The following is a 19,367-nucleotide window of genomic DNA, read 5'->3' on the forward strand; positions in this document are numbered from 1 at the left end:
ATTTTCAGTTGGGCAGGGACGGTACGAGAAGGGTTTAGCAATCAGGGGAACAATATATGCAGTGACAAACCTGGGTCTCAGCAATGTATTCAGCTGTCTGATTGAGAATTTGTTGACGTCCAGACAGTGACCATAAATAAAAAAATAGCTAAATCATAAAAAGTCCAAAGTGCTGCATTTGAGAAAAAAGGTCCTTCAGCCTATTCCTCCTCCTCCTCCTCTTTTTCATTCTTCCTTCCACATGTATATTTGCTTTTAGTGTTTGCTTGAATGTTATGTTGATCCAAACAAACAAAGAGAAGAATCTCAGAGATTGAGGAGCACAGTGAAAAAATACTGCAGTCTTTCAGCAGGGTTCAGAGGGCTGTTCTCAGGGTGAAGTGAGAAAGAGAGGAGATTGAATTTGTAAATCAATGCATCTTTGTTTTGTTGCTTCTAATATATTTGCCCTATACCCTCCTCTTTCCCTGTCCTTCCCCTGCTCCCCCTCCCTTCCCTTTTCCCCTCCTTATCCACCACCTCTTCTCCTTCTTTTCTGCTCACTCCTGCCCTTATTTTCCCTCGGTATCCAACAGATCTATATTGAGCTGTAAGTCTCTGAAGTGCCTGAGGGCCAGTGGATGTTTAAAATTCTTGCCAGTTGTAACCTCTCTATCACTCGCTTTCGTCCTGCATGCCACGCCACCAGAGGGGGGCATAAGGAGACATCCATCTTCTGCTGGCCTTTCTGAATATTTCACAAAACCTCACAGCGCCGGTTAAACACTTAATGTCCGTTTGACCCCCCCCCACCCCAGTATCGCAGCAGGGATCTCCAAGGTAAAATATTTTAATTTGACTTTGATATAGCGAGAGACCTTTTGTCATCCCATGAGTTGGAGATTTCTTTTGAAGTCTCAGGGCTAGGATGGTTTTTAAAACTTGACTAAGTTCATAGAGTAAGCGTGTTTTAGTGTGATCATGTGCACATGTTGTTGCATGACTCTTTGAAGCTTAACTCAGCATTAAAACTGATGTAAGTTACTATGAGGCCTTCTATGTCCGTATACATGGTACTTTAAGTTTCTTCGCATTTATTTAATAGCTGTATGCTTTCATTATATTTGTTATATGTCCTTCTATGCTTATATACAGGACTGGATTAATCATCTTGAGGCACCCAAGGTAAAAATGACCCCCTCTTTCTCCCACTTTGTGTGCATTATGTTTGTATTCTGTTAACCTTCAAGTACAGTGCACACAGAAAGACAACACGTGGCAGCTTCATTATATTGTATTTTTCTTAGGAGAGAGGGTGTTGTATATGCTGTACACATTATAAAGCCCTTTGAGGCCAATTTATGATTCGTTACACGGGGCTATGTAACTTGGCTTGATATGGGAAAACAGAAATTTAACATATAATATCACAACATGTGAGATGTGGTCTAAGGAAATCTCACATGAATTTCACGTTTGTTTCCATAATGGAACTGAATTAATACATTTATTAAAATTTGACTCTGGGTTCCTCAAGTTTATGTAAACATGCAACAACTGCCTTAAGGCCTCTATCATTTCAGTTTAATTTGTGCTTTAGTGTTAAATATTTAATTAACAAACAAATCTGCAATTAATCAAATTACCACAAACTAATTGCCACACAGTGAACCTGCAACCTTCTGCCCCCCCAGAAGGTCTCCCACGGGGGAGTTGCTCACTTTGCCTCTAGTCTTGCATACATAAAATAAAAATAATCTCTTTGCTTGCTTAAAATGACAATCATGAGACACATTCTACCTTTAAACATACATGGAAACTGGCAATAAAATAAGACCTGATGCTGTTATATAGCCTGGAGCTGTGTACAGCAAGTTTTACATAATTGTTTTTCTCAGCTCAGGTAAGAGAAATTCTCAACAAAAAAGCTAGATCATAGTGAATAGTGCACCTGTGTGACCATCCATCCACTCCAACATTAGTGCAGTTCCCAGCAGGCAGTTGGAGGCAAGCCTCTTACCTGTCCATCAAGGCACTCTGAGGGCAGCCTGTCGGTAGGAAGATATACCACCTGGCTGGTAACTCATTCGAGGCATCCCGCAGGGGGGCAAGTGATGTTTATGGCAGCCACGCTCCGAGAGGAGCATTCATTCGTCATCAGTGGAGGAATGTTGGCTGATGTCAGCAGAGGAAGGGTAAGAAGACAGGGCACAGGCCTCGCCTTGGTGATTCATCCTTTGCCGAAACTGCTTAGAGTGGGAGACGTCCACAGGGCACATCTGGGCTTGAGAGCCCTCAGAGCTTTAGCACCACAAGTGTCAAAAAGACTGGCCAGCTTCCCCATGGCTGGCTTTAGTGCTAAGTGTTATTACACAGGTGTAACGACAGTTTTATGTTCCAAGACTGGACTCCAGCACTCCCTGGAGATCAGAGTGGAGAGTACAGAAGCAATTTGCAATGATTTCCACTCAGATGGCTTCATAAATACTTGTGCTCCTATTGTCTTGTGTGGTCTTGAACCACTTTTTCAGTTATTATTATCAATTCTGTTCATACTGAATGATACCCCGCCAATCACATGCAGCATCAACAGGATGAAACTGAGCTGAGTTGATCTAATCCTTGTCGTTTCTGGTTTGATGGATAGATGGAAGTTAATTTTATCACCATTTGGCTGATGGGGAGTAATAAGAGGTATTCAGGAATTATTAAGATGGAACAATGGTGTAGTTCAAAATCCATCTCTGAGCTGGATTACTGTAAGTAAAGGTTAATAGATCTACTAATCATTCAGTGACCACTGTGTGCAATGAGGAGTCACAGGCCGGTCATAGTTCATCCAGATGTCAACATGCAGGTGAAAAGTTCCTCAGGTGATCTCTGACGCAACCTGTCCTGGTTTGTACCATTATGGAAATTGTCTGTCAGGGAGCTCTGACTGAACATGTGGCTGAATGAAACACTCATTTGATCATGATCATTAGCAAGATAAAAGGAGGAAGCTATGAAACACTGGTTCATACTGTATGTAATGCATGCCCCTTGTGTCTGTTGTATTTCCCTTATTTGTTATTTTTATAGCACTATTGTTTTTGGGAAGTCATTTCCCTCTGAACATAAATAATATGCGAATAGTTTCTCTGCACATTTCATACAGAATATAGAACATTTTGTTTTTTGTTGTTTTCATTTGTTGTGTAATGCTTTTGTATTTTCAATTTCCAGCTTGAATCATCTGTCATTGTTTTTTGATGCTGAACAGTGAGAGGTAGCTACACACATCCAAAATACTCTTCAACAGGTGGGGAGCAAGCAAAACTGTGCAGATTCCAACCATTTTTGTGATCATATTTTGATATGAAATTGTAGGGTTAGTGCAGTTTGAAAGTGCAAGAACAGTGGTGAGATGAAGAATTTTGTAAAAATTCAGTGATTCGTGTCAAACATGTGTGATACATGAATGACAAAGCATACACTGGAGCCAATAACAAAAGGAACACAGTTGGTAGACACATTACTTTTAAACATTGAGTGGATTTTATGCAGCCTTGACACATCAACCTATATCTGGATGTGGGCTTCAAACCAATTCACATTTAAGAGTCTACTCTTAAATGCCAGCAGCAGCTGTGAGGTGCTGACAATGCTAGCATGTTGACATTGTGGCAGGTACAATGATTTCAGTGTTCACCATCTTAATGTGTTACGATGCTAACATTTGCTAATTAGCACCAAACACAAAGTACAGCTGAAGCTGATGGGAATTTCATTAGTTTTGCAAGTGGCAGCTTCCCATTTACAAAGAAAATTAATAAATCATTATAGGTTTTAAGGTTTTGATCCATGTTATCACACATCAAACAACCTCAGAAAGCCACCTGGTAGCAGCTTTATGTACAGTGTTGGAATCACACATGGTAAATACGACCACCTCTCTGTCATCTCTACTCGATTAACAGCATCAGCAGCAGGTTGCGTATCTGGAACAACAACTGAGATCTGGAGGCATTCCCAGACTAAATAGTCGGTGGCCTCTGCCACTGTCAGCTTTAATAATCACATCCAGCCAAAAACACAGACAAACAGCTCAAATTAAAGCTTGGTAACTTTAAGATGCAATACATGTAATAACCCTGCACTGTAAACACTGACAATAAAATCAAGTTACTCTCCCAAGATAATACAGACTCCATTAGTTTTTCAAAATTTTATTGGCATTTAGAGATCCCTAAATGTCTCTCTAAGGCACATATTTATTTTAATCAGCTTCTGCTGTCAAGAGAGAAATGTTTATTCACCAGTGATGCCTGCATGCATAATGCTGTCACCTTGGCACTGGTGCCACCTTGCAATAAAACAGACACTGAGGCACCAGGCGCAGTGGATTTAGTTGGCAGACATGTTCTGTCGGGGGATGTTAGAGAGCGGAGAAGTGAGGACAAATCTGACCAAACTCATTAAATCCACTAGGTGTTCTTTACCGTAAATCTGATGTCAGCACTTAGTCCGATGTCTCTGTGCAGAACCAGTTTGGATGGATGCCACAGTGCTTAAACTGCATAACCCCCGCCCCCTCCCTCACAAAACTCATGCATATTATCGTCTCCTTGGTTGTAGGGCACACTGCACCATGCTATTTCAATTCAAGCTTTGAACTCACACTAGTGCTCAGTGTACCTCGTTATAATGAGTGTATGGAATTTTAGGTCAAGGCAGATGAAGTGATACACATAAAAAGAGAAAAAAAATATAATTACCCAGAGTGTTAAGAAATTAAATGTGGCCTGAAGGCCTGCAGTAGCACAGAAGAAAACATTTTACTTTATTTGACATCTAGATGCTATATGGATGCATTTGTGAGGCAATAACTTTAATAGTCAATAAACAGCTTTACATTATGTTGTGGAAAGGAATCACAAAAGACTAAAGTGGAGATTGCATGACTGCTGATCCTTTGTGCCGTGTTGGAAATGTATAGTTCCTTTGACACCACAAGGGTTTAGCTATAGTGCCTACATCCATCTGCTGCAGCCTACACATTCCATGTGATGCTGTGGACTGAGAATGTGCAGCTGACCTGCAATGAACTTTTTTTTCCTGAAAAACTGGCTGAAGTAATATCAGGATTAATACAAAGGCCTTCTGGGTGCACTGAACTTGTATGCATTTGTTAGTAGAAAAAAAATGCATAAATATGTAAAAGTACATAAATAACTTACTTTTTTTTTTATTTACAACAAGAAAGGTCTAGCTATAAATAATACACAGGCTATAAATTCACCCTTTAGCCCAGAATCACATCCTTAATTTGTTAAATCAGCATTAAAATGACTCGTGGAGATCCCCTTGACCTCATGTGAATTTAATTTGCTCACAGCTCTCCCCCTACCGGCGATTACCCACGTGGGTCTCGTTAATCTGACACACTGCACATGTTTACTGATTTCTATCATGGGAATAGCTGTGCCTGTTGCTGTCCTACCGTGCCAGGCAAAGCCGTGCCACCGGAGGAAAACATCCTTCTCATCACTTAGAGAAACCACATTGAAAAAAAAAAACATCTCAGGTGCAACAAGACGAAGCTTTATGTGGATGAGGAAGTAAACCAACATTGTTTTTTTTTTTCACTTGTTCCTCTATAGTCACAAGAAGTGACTGCACCGGGACACCAGACAATGTAGTGATTTGTTTCCGGCGTTTTCTTTCATCCCTGCGCAGACAGTCACTAAAGCTTACTTCGGTACGCGCGCACTGGAGCGCGAAGCAGAGTGGATGGCCAGATCCTGCAACTTTACTGAAATGATGCTCAACTTTTCCCTCCGTGCATTGTTCCCAGTTGTCGCAGTGTCTGTTCTTACAGCTGTTGCCAAAGGTGAGATTTCTGACTAGTGTTAAACAATTTCTGTTTTTATTTATTTATTAATTGATCCGAAGAGCAGCTTCATTAACTGTCGGAGGAGACGCGAGGATGGAGATCTTTACATATATGAAGATAACTAGGCTGGAAATTGCTCAAAGGCTTCAGCTGTGAAAAGAAGATAATTGTAGTATAAATGTGTTGTAGTGTATACTCTAATGATCTAAACACACACACACACACACACACACACACACTGGGTATATGTAGGCTACTAGATTTGCTTTATTGCCCCCTTATTGAAGTCATGATTCTGGTGTCCAACTTGGATTTCATATATGCACAAGTACAGTAGGCCTCTTTTTCCTTTTTCTATTAGAAGCCAAACTTTGAGTGGACCCACTAAAAGACTGGGCAGTTGTGTACATCAGGAAAGCCTTAAAAAATAGAATCAGTTTAGAAAATGTTGACATTGGGGATTATGAATCCATTTTGCTGAAAACCCCATTATTCACATGCTTGGGAGATGTGCCATGTTTTCCTGTTTTTGAGGGTTTAATGGTTACCCCCCATGCCCTCTGTCCATTTTGTTGTCCCTCTGTTGAAATGAAAGTGACTAAATGCTCTCCAGTGTGCATCACTGCGCGTTGGTGAGCTTCATCTGTGGGATTAAAGAGGCCTAAAGCTGAGGTTGCACAGCTGTCTCCCTGGTTGTTTAAAGATAACTGCATTGGAATCTATGAAGTCACAGCAAGCCGTCTGTCTCTCGGTGATACCAATATCATGCGAAGGACTACTTTCTGAGATTGCCCGGGTTTATATCTGTGCATGATATCAGTGTGTGCATTTTTCACCATACATATACTATATATGTGACTGCTGTATTTCTGCGAGTGCAGGACTCAGCTGTGCAGCTGTGTTCTTAAAGCGTGTCTAAGTGATAGAGTTCACTCTTTGATATCCTCTCTGCTTGGGAATCATGAATATGCATGGCAGCCTTATCTTTCAGTCCAGTCACAGATGTGCCGCCTGTTGTGTCAGTGAGTCCATCTGAGTTTGAAGAACATTTTTTAAATATTTCAAAATGTTCATTTTTTCTTCCAATGTTAAGATACCTCAGGGAATGCAGCCAGGAGTCACTAAATTAATATCTGATCAATAAATAAGAAGTTCAATGAAGTAAACCAGTGTACATCAGCAGTCCCATCTGTTGGTGGACTTGTTTTGAGCTTTGGATCAGAGGCTACAACAAAGTCAGAAATATTCTGATCTTAAAAGATTATTTTCACAAAATAATTTTGGGAAAGCTTTAATCAGACACTTTTATTTTTTTTTATTGTTTCACAGACTGGTGCTTACAAAAACATGTGAGAGTGTGAGCATTATCGATAACCATCATCTCATGAACTACATGTTTGACCTGCAGCATGTAGCCGCTGATCAGGGACGGTTTGTATTAGGATACGTTTCAACAAGATGGATTCACCACTTTGAGCCAGCACAGGCAGGTTTATTACATGGGCTCTTTATAACAGTCAACAAACGTCCTCTTTTTTGATAAAAAATGAAAATAAAATATTCAGACACCCCTCTCATGTTTGCTGGAGAGGAATACTGATGATAAAATAAACTAGAAGGCACTCAAACTAGAGATCACAAACATCTGCCAAAGAATAATTTATTCCCTCATCTTATGGTTTAAAACTTGCTCTAGGATTTGGAGTCTAGTCCCTTGATTATTGTGTTTCAACCATGAATTCCTTTTTATGGCTAAAAGCCAGTAATCATCTAAAAATTGTCTTGAAGTATCAGTTCTTAATTATACCCAAAATTGATTTATTTGATCATTTGCCTGTCTGTCCACCAGTAATAGTAATAGAAATCCATTTATGGGTTTTAATAAGTCTGTTCATAGACAAACTAACAATATTGATGGTGCCTGGTCAATTATGTCAAGATTTACAGCAGTAAATAGGGAATAAAACATTGATAGGTGACTGGAATCACTTTGCATTATGTTTCATTTTATGTCTGGTTTGCCTTAAATGTGCAGATATCATGGGGTGATGTCTACCAGCCAACATCTATTTTGGCCTTTTAAAATAAAACTCCTTACAGCATCAGTCTCATCTGAAGACAGTTTCCTGTCTGCTTTTCTGAACATCACAATTTAATATCAACTATGACATCTGTATTTTTTTTCTTAGATTTCCCTTCGCCTTCAGAAAAAAAATTGATTTGCATGGAGATATATTCATGAAATATGGTTTGGAAATCAGAAAAGAGTGATATATCGCTTCTAAAACCTTTGGGGGTGAGGTGGGGGAGGCTCTGCTTTGCTTGACGTTTGCCTTTAGAGAAGTAATTTTTATGAGGTAGGGGAAGTCAAGCTAGCTAACACATTAATTTTGGAGCACTTGAACGTGGAGGATGGCAAATTACCAGGTTTCTTTGGTAGGAGGAAGTGGGAGCTGTCACATACACCATCCTGTTGGGACAAACAGTCATCCAACGGAAGTTACGAGAATGTCTTTTTTTACCACTGATTTACCATTCCCTTTATCACATCTCTTAGAAGTAGCACTTTTAGTAATGTTCCATTGAAGGACAAACATAACTGAGACATTTGGTGGACAGAACAGTGCTGTGTTTTAGTGCTAGAAATAATAACCACAGTGAAGATGGAGTCATTTAGCAGTAGTGACCATGTGGCGGGAGCTTCATTTGGCTGAACTTCTCATCAGAGACCTGTGGATTTACCATAATTGTTACCATCTGGTCGCATTATAGGTAATAGAAATTACACCATGTGGTCTTTTTTCCATCATTTAAAACTACGTTGAGGAATGTTTGGCTGCTAAATCTTCTCTTCATAATATCTTGAAATGAATTTTGTTGCTTTTCAAACATGGGCAATGGTTATGTGAACTGTCTCCAACTTTTAGAGAATAGCCTTGGTTTACCGTTTATTGAAAGGAAATGTGAGTGAAAAGGTGCTGAGTATAAAACTGTTGGAAAATCATTTCAAGTTTGTTGTTGCATAGCAGTTATGATGACCCTAAAAATGAATTATCACAATGTTACAGTATTCATTTTAAGTAATTTTGTTCAATTTTGACGTTGAAAAGTGCAGATCATTCTATCGCCTTGTGCAGCTTTAGGAAACAGACACACTATTTAAAGTCCAAACAAAGACACACCTTAAACTCATTCAATTTCCTGTTTCGACCTTTCTAGATGTGCCTTACACCTCTCCCTCCTGTTTTTCTCACTTCTCACATTCCTCCACCACAAGCACCTATTCACTCTCCTTCTTTTCAATGCAGGAGCTACATGGGGAAATGAGCCATATTTGCTGCATCAACAAGTCATTGCCTTTACCTTGAGTCTCACCGCCCTCGGTTTCCTTGAGATGACCAATCTACCCTCACTGGATTTCTGATCCCCACTTGATCCTTCACCCACCTCAACTCCCGTCCTTTTCAACCCTTCATTCTCCTTCCATCCTCCTCGGCATTCTCAGTTACAGTAAATGATTGATTTTGTAAGTGGTGTACTAAGTGTGTTTATAATTAAAACAGTTTTGACACCTACAGTAACACTGAAATGTTGACTTTAAGCGGCAGTGCAGTATCATTTGTGCACTAATCTCTCTTTCTTAATGTCTCCCAGTGGCTGAAAGCCAGCAGGTTGCAGAAGACATTGGGACATCCTCCATCCCATCTGCTGTTTATCCCACAGCCAACTTCCAGGTCCTCAATGTGGACCATGTGTTTTTGCGGCAGGACACTCCAGAGCCATCAGGGAACTCCAGCCTGAAGGCTCAGACTCAGACTTTTGTCATTACTGATCCAGGCGCTGGGCTCCTCCAGCCAACTGTCAATGCCTCATATGGCCCCCTGACTGTAGATGCACCCATTCCTCCAGACCTGCTCCTCAGTGGGCGCAAGATCCTGCCAGTCATTTTGGTGCGCCAGGTTCGTTCCTCATCGCCTGTTGTCAAGATTCTCTTCCACATGCCCACAGAAAGTAACATCACTGTTGGGCAAGAAAGGATGGAGTCTGGAGAAGATAATAGAAGGAGAAGCGGTGCAGCCAAGGCGAAGGATGGAGCTCACTGTGTGACAGCTTATGCCTTCTGGGAGACGAGGGAAGTCCGTGGGGCATGCCTAGTGTCTCCAGGTGGATTCTGTGTGGCACAGCTGAAGCCAGAGCCAGCCTGGTTCAGTTCAGCCAGCCGATCTAGCAGCTCTAGCAGGGAAGCAGGAAGAACTGAAGGAATTAAGGGGCTTCCAGGGAACCTTGTGGAAGTCTACTTCCAGAGTCGGAGGGACCAGACAGGCCAGTGTACGCCACAGGATAGCCTACAGCGAGTAGGTGTTGGAAGAGGAGGAGGTCCCCAGGGCTCAGGGACACCAATGAGGCGGATAGGAAGTGTCAATCTGCTCAGAACTCCACCAGGAAATCCCACTTTCCTTCGGCTGAGGCTGGGAGGCGCCGTGGTGATCCAGACTTCTTCCAAGCCCCTGAAGACCACAGATGTGGCAACTTTCTATGTCTTCCTGGCTAGTACATCTACCCTGGAAAGTTTCACAATTAGGTGAGATATCTTCACTCTTTTTTTATACATACAGTGCATATTTACCTTTTACAGTATGTATTCATTAGAAATTTTAACACATTTTCTTGAATTGGATACTGATCTGTCCCTAATGTAAAAGTTTACACTTTTTTCTGATAGTGTAGGTACATTGCAGAGCTTTTTTTTATTTTTTTGGATCATGTCTCACCTCTGTCTGTGCAGGTCTTAAGTAAAGTCTCAAGTCTTTGAGGGGACATCCAAATCAAGTTGCAAGACTTTCTAAGTAAATTGCAAGTCAAGATGGCAGTGTTTTAGGCCTCTGAATGTTGACAATTAAACATAGCATTGAAAAATGTTTTAATCACAGTGCTGTTAATGGTGTTTTACATAGCTTAGACCAAGTCCTTGAGGCCTGATAATTAAATATTCAAGTGTAAATACAATAAATACAAATATTCCCAGACCTGGAACAGTCTTATTGATTGTTTATTGGTCTGAGATTTTTTTCTTTCAAGACTGAAGTCAAGTTAAGACTTCAGGGTGTCAAGTCCCACGTAAATCAGTTCACACAGCAGTCAAGTGTTCTTTTAAAGTTTAAGTTTAACTCAAGTACATTCCTGAGCCTTCAGCTCTGGTATATTCTCATTTTGAATATTTGACATTTTGAACATTTGTTTACATACATTTGCAGTGAGGTTAGACACCTTGTAAATGCATTTTGTTGGCTATTTTGTATGCATAGCAATGATGTTATTGCCAGATGTGTAAGCCTCCAGTAGGGAATAAACTAATGTCAAGCTGAACCAGTTTAACCACATACTGTAAATATGCCAACATCACATTTGGGCCCTGCATAACTAAATAAAGCAAGATGGTGTTGAGCTTAAAGTATCATTCCCAGAAAACATTATAATTATCCAACTATGTTGCTGAGTTTGCAGAGAACAAGAGTTTAGGAGGAGTCATATAAAATTTAATGGTCACTGAAACACGTGAAGCAGAAAAAGAGACTGAAACCAAGTTGAATCATCATGAAACCAAGTTGAATCATCATGATGTACAGCATACTTGTCCATCTTCATGAAGGATAAGCTCCATGCATTTAAATGGTTACTTAAGGCACTTGAATACTGATGGGGCTTGACATCAAGGCCGCGCAGTGAAATGCTTGAGTGCCAACATGACTTGTGTTGTCTGCCAGACTCACTGGCTTCATAAATTGCTGACATGTTATATATCCTGTCTACTTCAACTTCTCAGTTAGTGGGGGAGTTATGGAGAGCACTCTTCCATAAGCAGGGAAATAATTGGCAAATGATTCACCGGTTTTCATATCTCAACATTCCACTAACATTTGAGCAAGCTTCTCTGGGTATTTGACTTCATAAATAATGCATCTATTTAATGGAGCAGGAAAACAAATAACCAACATCTTCCTGACTCCTTTGGGTGAAAGTGAACTTAATATAAAAGCAGCCTTGTCACACCAAAACACACAGTTCAATCTGTTTTCAAAGTTTCTACTTGCCGCCTTTTGATGCACATCACTGAATGGAGTAAAATTGCTTTTATATTAGAATGCTTCAGATCAGTAAAGAGTAAAACCATCACAGCAAGGTTTGTGTTACCAGTTTTTACACAGCTTAATGGTTTTTGTTTGAAACACAAGACAAATTTCTCACTAATCCCATGATTCAGTGATATCATGCTATAAACATACCAGCAGTAATCTGCGGCGGGATGCAGGCAAGTGGAGAGAAATGTTAAGATATGTGAATTAATCCATAGGACATATAATTGAACATGTGGCTGTATCAGTCAATCCCAGTGCTCCTCTCAAATATAAGACTTACTATCCACTAACACAGACATGCCTGCACAAACACACACACACAGTAGACCCAGTGACCTTAATGTAACTCTGCTTGCATTGTTTAAATTACATGAATGAGATTTGGTAGAGAGAAGCTGACCCTTTCAAGGTGCAGTGTGTAGAATTTAGTGGCATCTAGCAGAATGGACTTGGCAGAAATGGAATATAATATTCATGTTTTCATTAGTGTATAATCACCTGAAAATAAGAATCGTTGTGTTTTCGTTACCTTAGAATGAGCACTTTATATCATAGGGATATACACATAGGGAGTGGGTCCTCTTCCATGGAGCCCACCATGTTGCACCCACATGTTTCTACAGTAGCTCATAACGGACAAACAAAGGGGAGGCCTATTCATTTGGCTGCAATCTGCAGCTCTGTCTGCAACCTGCAACCTTACTGCTAGACCCACTAAATTGTACAAACTGCACCTTTAACATCTCCTGTTGTGTTGACTATTTGGAAGGATTTACAGCCTCTCCACCTGAAATTCCCCTAACTCAGACTTGCTGACCATGCCACTGAAGTTCCTCCAGTCAGGTCAGTGATTTCAGTCTGTGTATTTCTGACCTACTGCCACATCCAGAATGAGATTGGACAAGAAGAGGGGACTGAGTCCAACGGTTAAGTCCGAGTGAAGGCTAGCTCTGAGGAGCTTGGCAAAGTGATTGATTCCTCCTGGGAGAAATCCCTGCTCTACTTCACTCTTTGGCCCAAGATTGAGTCCATTCCAGCAGGGTTAGGCCAGATAATCTGTGGCCCTGATTGAAAATGAATCAAGAGGTTAACCCTATGGGGTAAAGATGATCTGGGCTGACTGCCAGGATTAACCGTGTACATCTGTGTGCATACGTGTGATTTGTATGTGTGCTTTGCAGGGCCATCGTACCCACCTGTTAAGCACTCAGGCAGCTTGTAAACACAACATTTGTTATTAAAAAGTATTGATTTTGGTCATTAGATGGAATGAGAAACATTTCATCAGACTGAATATCAAACATTTTGTGAGCTGCATTTAGGTAGAAAGAACAGAAGACAGCAGACATAGACAGCATATTTTGTATGAATGGCTAATGAAATTGAAAAATAGCAGTAGGGAGCTTTCCAGCTGTAACAAGTAAAGGCATACTATGTAGGATTTTCCTAAAAAATAACAATCCCTCTCAATCATCACCTATGACCCACTAGAAGTATGTGGCAGTGTACGTATCTACAGAGACTCTGCCCTCTGCCTGTATTTTCTTATTATTTTGCTGTGTTCAGGACGTCAACCTTTGGGCAGTGGGTGTGTAGCCCCCAGCCAATAACAGCATACAGTGTGAGACGTCAGGATTCTATAAAAACGTAGCAAACAGGTTACATCGTTGTGTTTTTTTATGTGCTTCAGTCTTTCCCCTAAATGCTTTCAACAGTGGCGCAGTGCTGCTTCTAAATGAATGCCACTGCTGAAATTTCACATTATCGCTACATAATAATCACAACGAATGCAAACCACGCGCACTTTGTGTGCTTTGAGCAGCTGACGGGAGTTAGTCGGGAGAGAATGGGATGTTTGCTTCTCTGTCTCTCTCCTCTGCTCTCTGTCTGTGTCTGTTTGAGCAAGGGTGGGGCTGAGCTACACACGCACGAAGAGCAGAGAGGCCACAGCGGACGGGATTTTTGTGTCGTTGAGCCTGGGAGGAGGGGCCACCTTTGAATGTTGTGTTTACAAACAGCAACCGACAAATCCTACACAGTATGCCTTTAAACAAAGAGATTGACTGAGTTTGGTAAAACAGTGGTGAAGTGTTGTTCAGTTTACAGGTCGATATCCATTCTGTTCCCCACCTGTGGTCATGAACTCTGGGTAGTGATTGACAAAGACAAAGAGCGAGGAGAGAAGTGGCCGAAATGAGGTTTCTCTGTGGGGTGGCTCATGTCTGCTTGTGGGCGAGAAACTCAGTGATCCAGGAAGATCCTGGCACTGAGTTACTGCTCCTCCACACTCAGCAGGATCCAGCTGAAGTGGTTTGTACAACCTGGCAATGGATGGTCTTCAGGTGCTGTTGTCACTGATTTTGTTTTGTTTGTTTTGAGTATTTATTTAAGTTGTTATCTTGAACTTACTGCTTGATGTATTTGATTTAATATTTGCATATGTTTCAAACCTTAATGTGAGCCTTTGACTATAAGGTATTGATCTAGAAATTGATCTCTACGCGAGTATATCTTCATCCAGCATTGGTAGAATTATAAGCAGTTGTGGGTCCACTTGCACTGTATGCATACTGTATTTTGTCAAACAACTTTGACCTTGACCCTGTCTCAGTGGTTATTGATTTGTTTGGTTGCTGTTTGATTACAAATCAGTTTTTGTAAGTGTGTGTATTTTGACGTGTGTGCTGATGCATACTGACCTTTATTCTAGCATGAACAGATTATGTGTATGTGTCTTTTCTTTTGTCAGTTTTAATGTTCCTCAACTACCTTAATGCTGTTTTGTGGCTAAAACTACAAATAACAGGTTGTTAAAACTGAAACAGTGACAGATTGTTTTCTGCATGTTGCCTCTCTAAAGCATTACTGGGCAGCAAATATGCAGAAAATAATAATAGTAATAATAATTTCCCAGGATAATATGCTAATCTGTCACTATCGGTCTTTGTTTTTAGGTAAATGGTATCTGAACTAAAACTATTTTAGAATCATTTTATTGCTGACTACATCTCAATACACACTATCAGACCATCTAGTGGACAGGCTGAAGGTGCAGCAGATCACTGTTAAAAAGGAGAAAACTGTCACATGATAATAGTTCCTCAACTTCTGTCTTAACATGCTGATGGCAGAAACATGAAACTTCGGTGAATGTCATGACAGTCTGGATCTGTCCTAGTATCAACAGACGAGACAAATTATGATGGTTTAACAGTATTTTGACTGTTTTTACCCTTCTGTTTTCTTGGATAATAAGCATCCAAACTACCCGTCGTCACATGGAACACTTTCTTGAGGTTGAGATTTTTCAAATTATTCTCAGTATGAATATCCTGACGAAAAAATCTGCAGGAGCTAAGTGATCCTCTTGAGTAAGCATGGGCTAAATTCCCTCTGGAACGTTTCCAGCACCTCACTGAATCCTTGCCATGAGGAAATTGGCCCGTTTTGGAAACAAACGAGGCTCCCACCCCATAGCTAGGTGTCTGCGTGAGTGCAGATTAGTGGATGCTTGCATTTTAAATACGGATCAGAGGCATTTAATGTCCCTCGCATCACTTTTCAGACTCAAATAACTGCTCTATGACCCTGTCCAATGATGTGTGGAGACTCTTGTTATGCAACAGCTGAGGACATCTGCTTTATAAAACCAAAACCTCTTGTGGCTGCTGGACCTCTGGGACTGTCTGGTCCATTCAAATTATTTATAATAAGCACTCTCCTAGCAGAGTGATGTGTGTGTCTGAATCAGACATCTGATTAACTGATTCCACATTCTCCCCAGGGGTAATGGGAATTAAATACCCCTGCTAATTCTCAATCTGCCGGCAGCCTGTGACACATGAATCTGTTGGGCACAACATGATCGGTTACACGTGCACAGGAACACAAACAAAACACACACACACAGAAAAACACATGCTTTTGCAAGCAGGCATCCTCAGTGCTCTCCCACGCACCTACTGTATATGTTTCAATGTACAGACAACAGAAACAAAGATGTGACATCTGCTACAAAAGCTTTGATTAGTCATAGTGTTGCTGATACAAAAGACACACATGGTCACAATATTTGTGCTCAGCGTTACACTTACAGTATTATTATACCAGACAGTGCATTCTACAGCACATATGAGCTTGTTATAATTAAACATTTGTTGGTAATAAAAGCTTCAGAAACACCACCCAGACACAAATAATAAGTACAATACATAAAGCTTTCTTCAGTCTTTTATTTTGCTAATTTGAGAGCACACTACTTGTGATTAAAATTCATGCTTCCTACTGACTGGACTGTGTACGTGTGTATGTATTTGCTGCAGGGCGACAATGAAGACGGGCTTGTCCTTCAGTGCTGCGCGGCCCAGTGACTCGGCGCTGTGGGACATTGTGGTGGAGCCTGGCAGAGGAGCGACTCCCAACACTGTCTCTGTTATCTGCCAGAGGAAAGTCTCTGTCACTGCAAAGAGGTCAGTCCACTGCATGTACAGCTCATTTGTTCAGTGTAAGAGGCTTGTATGTATGTAACCATCTTTCATCTTACATCACCTCTTATTACCTCTATCTTCTCATATTTCTATAATCCCCACTGTTACCATAATGGAAAGCCATCAGTTGTTACGAAAAATGTGTCCAATGTTAAATTTGCTTTGAAGAGCAATTGAAAATGAATGTTTGTGGGGGTTTTTTTCATAGGAAAAGTAATAATTTGAGGCCTTGTATTAAATGGGGCACAGACTATGAGCAGTCAAGTGCAAAAAAAATTGTTTTTGTCTGTGTAAATTAATGTGTTACTGCATCAATTTTCATGTTGTATACTTCGAGAGAGAGTATCTCACGTGTATCTAAAAAAATAATAATATTAGAGGAAATGTGTTTTAAAAATTCGTACCTGCTCTGCTTTTGGCAGATTATTTTTCTTCTAACATAAAATATTCTAGAGAGAATGACTGACCACTTCTACAGACACTTGAATACTCATTTCTAATTTCAACACAGGGCCCGACAACTACAGAATATTTCAATGATACTGCAGAGAATAGCACTATAAAACAGCTAGACACAGTTTTAATCCCCAGTCTCTGGGTTTTAGTTACATTTGGTCAGCCATAAATGCTGTACGGCTGTGTTTTCTTTTCTCTAGGATGCACTGAAGCTGATAATGGGGCACGGCAATGCTAAAAAATACTGTAAAAGATGAATAATGGAAGCTTCCTGTTTACTCAGCTTACTCACGATTCTGGAGAAATCAACTTAGTTGGAATTAATGCAGCTCAGCTCAGCTTGGTTTACATGGTACATCAGACTGCAGTTTTTGAAAAAAAACTCTATTTAATAGTCATCATTCATTACTGTAATTTATTCAAAAAAGAATCAGACAAAGTCATAATTATGCTATCAAAAGAACAAAAGGAACAAAGAAAGAAAAGGAATTGGCTCAGAATTATTTTCAGGTTTATTATCCTCATAACTTGGACCCTCTTCTTTTCTCTCTGTGGAATCTCAAATATAAGATTTCGATTTCCTTTGTATAATGTCTGATTTTCTTATCCAATATACAAATATTTATTTAATTAGGACCTTTATTTTCCTTTGAAAAAAAGAAAAAAAGAAAAATGGACTGAATTCCTAATCCAGGAGTTATCGTCTCCTTCTGTATAAACACCAGTTTTAATATCCAATATCCAATATCCAATATTCAAATTGCTTTGAATACGACATTAAGAAATTAAGTGCCTGTGAATGAGTCCAAGTGCTGTTGAAGTGCTTCTACCTTTATTTGCTTTGTAGAAAATGAATATTAATTTCACAGCACTTTTTCTGGCTGTTTAACCTGATACAGACCAGTTGATTGCATCAATGTTGCTTGATGCTGGAGGTGCACACCAGCAGCCACCTCTGCCCAGCAACCTCCCGCCCACACAGACACACACCACCCGCCGTCCGTCCGACCCACTTATCCGTAATCATCCATAATCACGGCTACGTTATCCAGGCTTAAGCGCTTGCACGTTCACAAGGGGAGATTAGGAAGGAGAGATATTCCAAGTCGTGTCCCTTGTACTGAGCTCTCACCAGGGGACATACACACACACACACGACACATGCAAGCACACACACATAGTCCCACCACTGTGCTTTGAAGTGATGATACGTCCAGGGGTTTAAAGTCCCCCCTAATAGATGGATTTCCAGGAAATAGGGGCATTAACCCCTTCTATGTTTCTCTGTCTCCCTCTCTCACATACTCGCTGTGTTTTCAGTGTGAATAACTTCAATGAATCAGTTCAGTTTTATATAAGAGAGAACAAGTGTATTTTTATTTTATTTGCCCAAACCACATGTGACTTCTGCCATGTTGAAAAGGTACAGATACATAGATGGGACATTGACGTGCTTTAATCCCGTACAATATCTTACCCCAATTATTTTTTTTCTAGCTTTGTCTGTAGAGTTGCGGAGTGGGAGGTGCCACTAGTTCTGAAAGTGTTTTTTGCCATTCTGTATTCCCATTTCATTTTTTTCTTTAAACCATATCTTCAATGTTAATTTACATTGAAAGAAGGACTCTCCCAGACCATGGCTATCAGTTTTAATTATTTCAACTTTGTTTCTCAGAAATCATGCTTGCCAAAATGCTGCTATGCCAAAATTACAGACAGTTTAAAATACTACCACACCCATGAGCCTCGGCCAACGTTACTATAGAGAAGAAGCCAGTCAGTGGCGCAAATCAGAGCAGTAGGGAATTCAAAATGCTTCGTCATTGCAGTTTGAACAAAATGCAGCACCACAGTTGCTGAATTAATCCACGACTGAACCAAAATTTAAAAGTGAATTGATTTAAGCTGCGTATTGTGTTCAGTTTTTCAACACTGTAATCTTTAGCTTCCACTCACAGAATTTTAAGCTTGGTGATTAGATGTTTCTTGCCAAAATGCGCCTTGAGGGTTATAGTGAATTGCTACCTCGAAATCTTTATGTACACACTCTTGTGCCTTCGACTTTTTATCAAAGAACAGTATATTTTCTAATGCAGCATTAATTATTTGTACTGACGATTTAACCGAGAGTTTCATGCCGATCCAAGCCATAGAAGTACTCCAACTGTGAGTCACGTAATGTTGACTATTGGAAAAATGAATGTGACTTTTACTTTAGGAACCAAGGGTACCTCCTGTTTTGCAACTGTATTGTACATTTTGCATATGAGGTTCAATACTGGTTCCAGTGTGGAGGTTGTTGAGGGGACTGGTCAGAATCTTGAGGTTGGTTTGGTAACTTCTTATATTGTATAGTGTGTCTAAGACTTGTTTTCATCTTTGTTGCGCTTTGAGGAGGAGAAATATTCCTTATGGTCTCAGTTGATTGTTTAT

At 40.3% G+C, this 19,367-nt stretch overlaps 1 protein-coding gene across 1 annotated transcript in view; it reads left to right on the plus strand.

Annotated features, from left to right (window-relative positions):
• The first annotated feature begins 5,397 nt into the window (after window positions 1-5,397).
• Window positions 5,398-19,367, plus strand: part of si:dkey-1d7.3 (transmembrane protein 132D) — a 34,788-nt gene continuing 20,818 nt past the window's right edge. Inside the window, exons 1-3 of the mRNA XM_067574812.1 lie at window positions 5,398-5,851; window positions 9,509-10,436; window positions 16,314-16,460. Coding sequence (XP_067430913.1) covers window positions 5,752-5,851; window positions 9,509-10,436; window positions 16,314-16,460 — 1,175 coding nt within the window. The 5' untranslated portion in view covers window positions 5,398-5,751. The remainder of the gene's footprint in view (window positions 5,852-9,508; window positions 10,437-16,313; window positions 16,461-19,367) is intronic.

This window comes from Thunnus thynnus, chromosome 19 (assembly GCF_963924715.1).
Source record: "Thunnus thynnus chromosome 19, fThuThy2.1, whole genome shotgun sequence".
Lineage (NCBI taxonomy): Eukaryota > Metazoa > Chordata > Actinopteri > Scombriformes > Scombridae > Thunnus > Thunnus thynnus.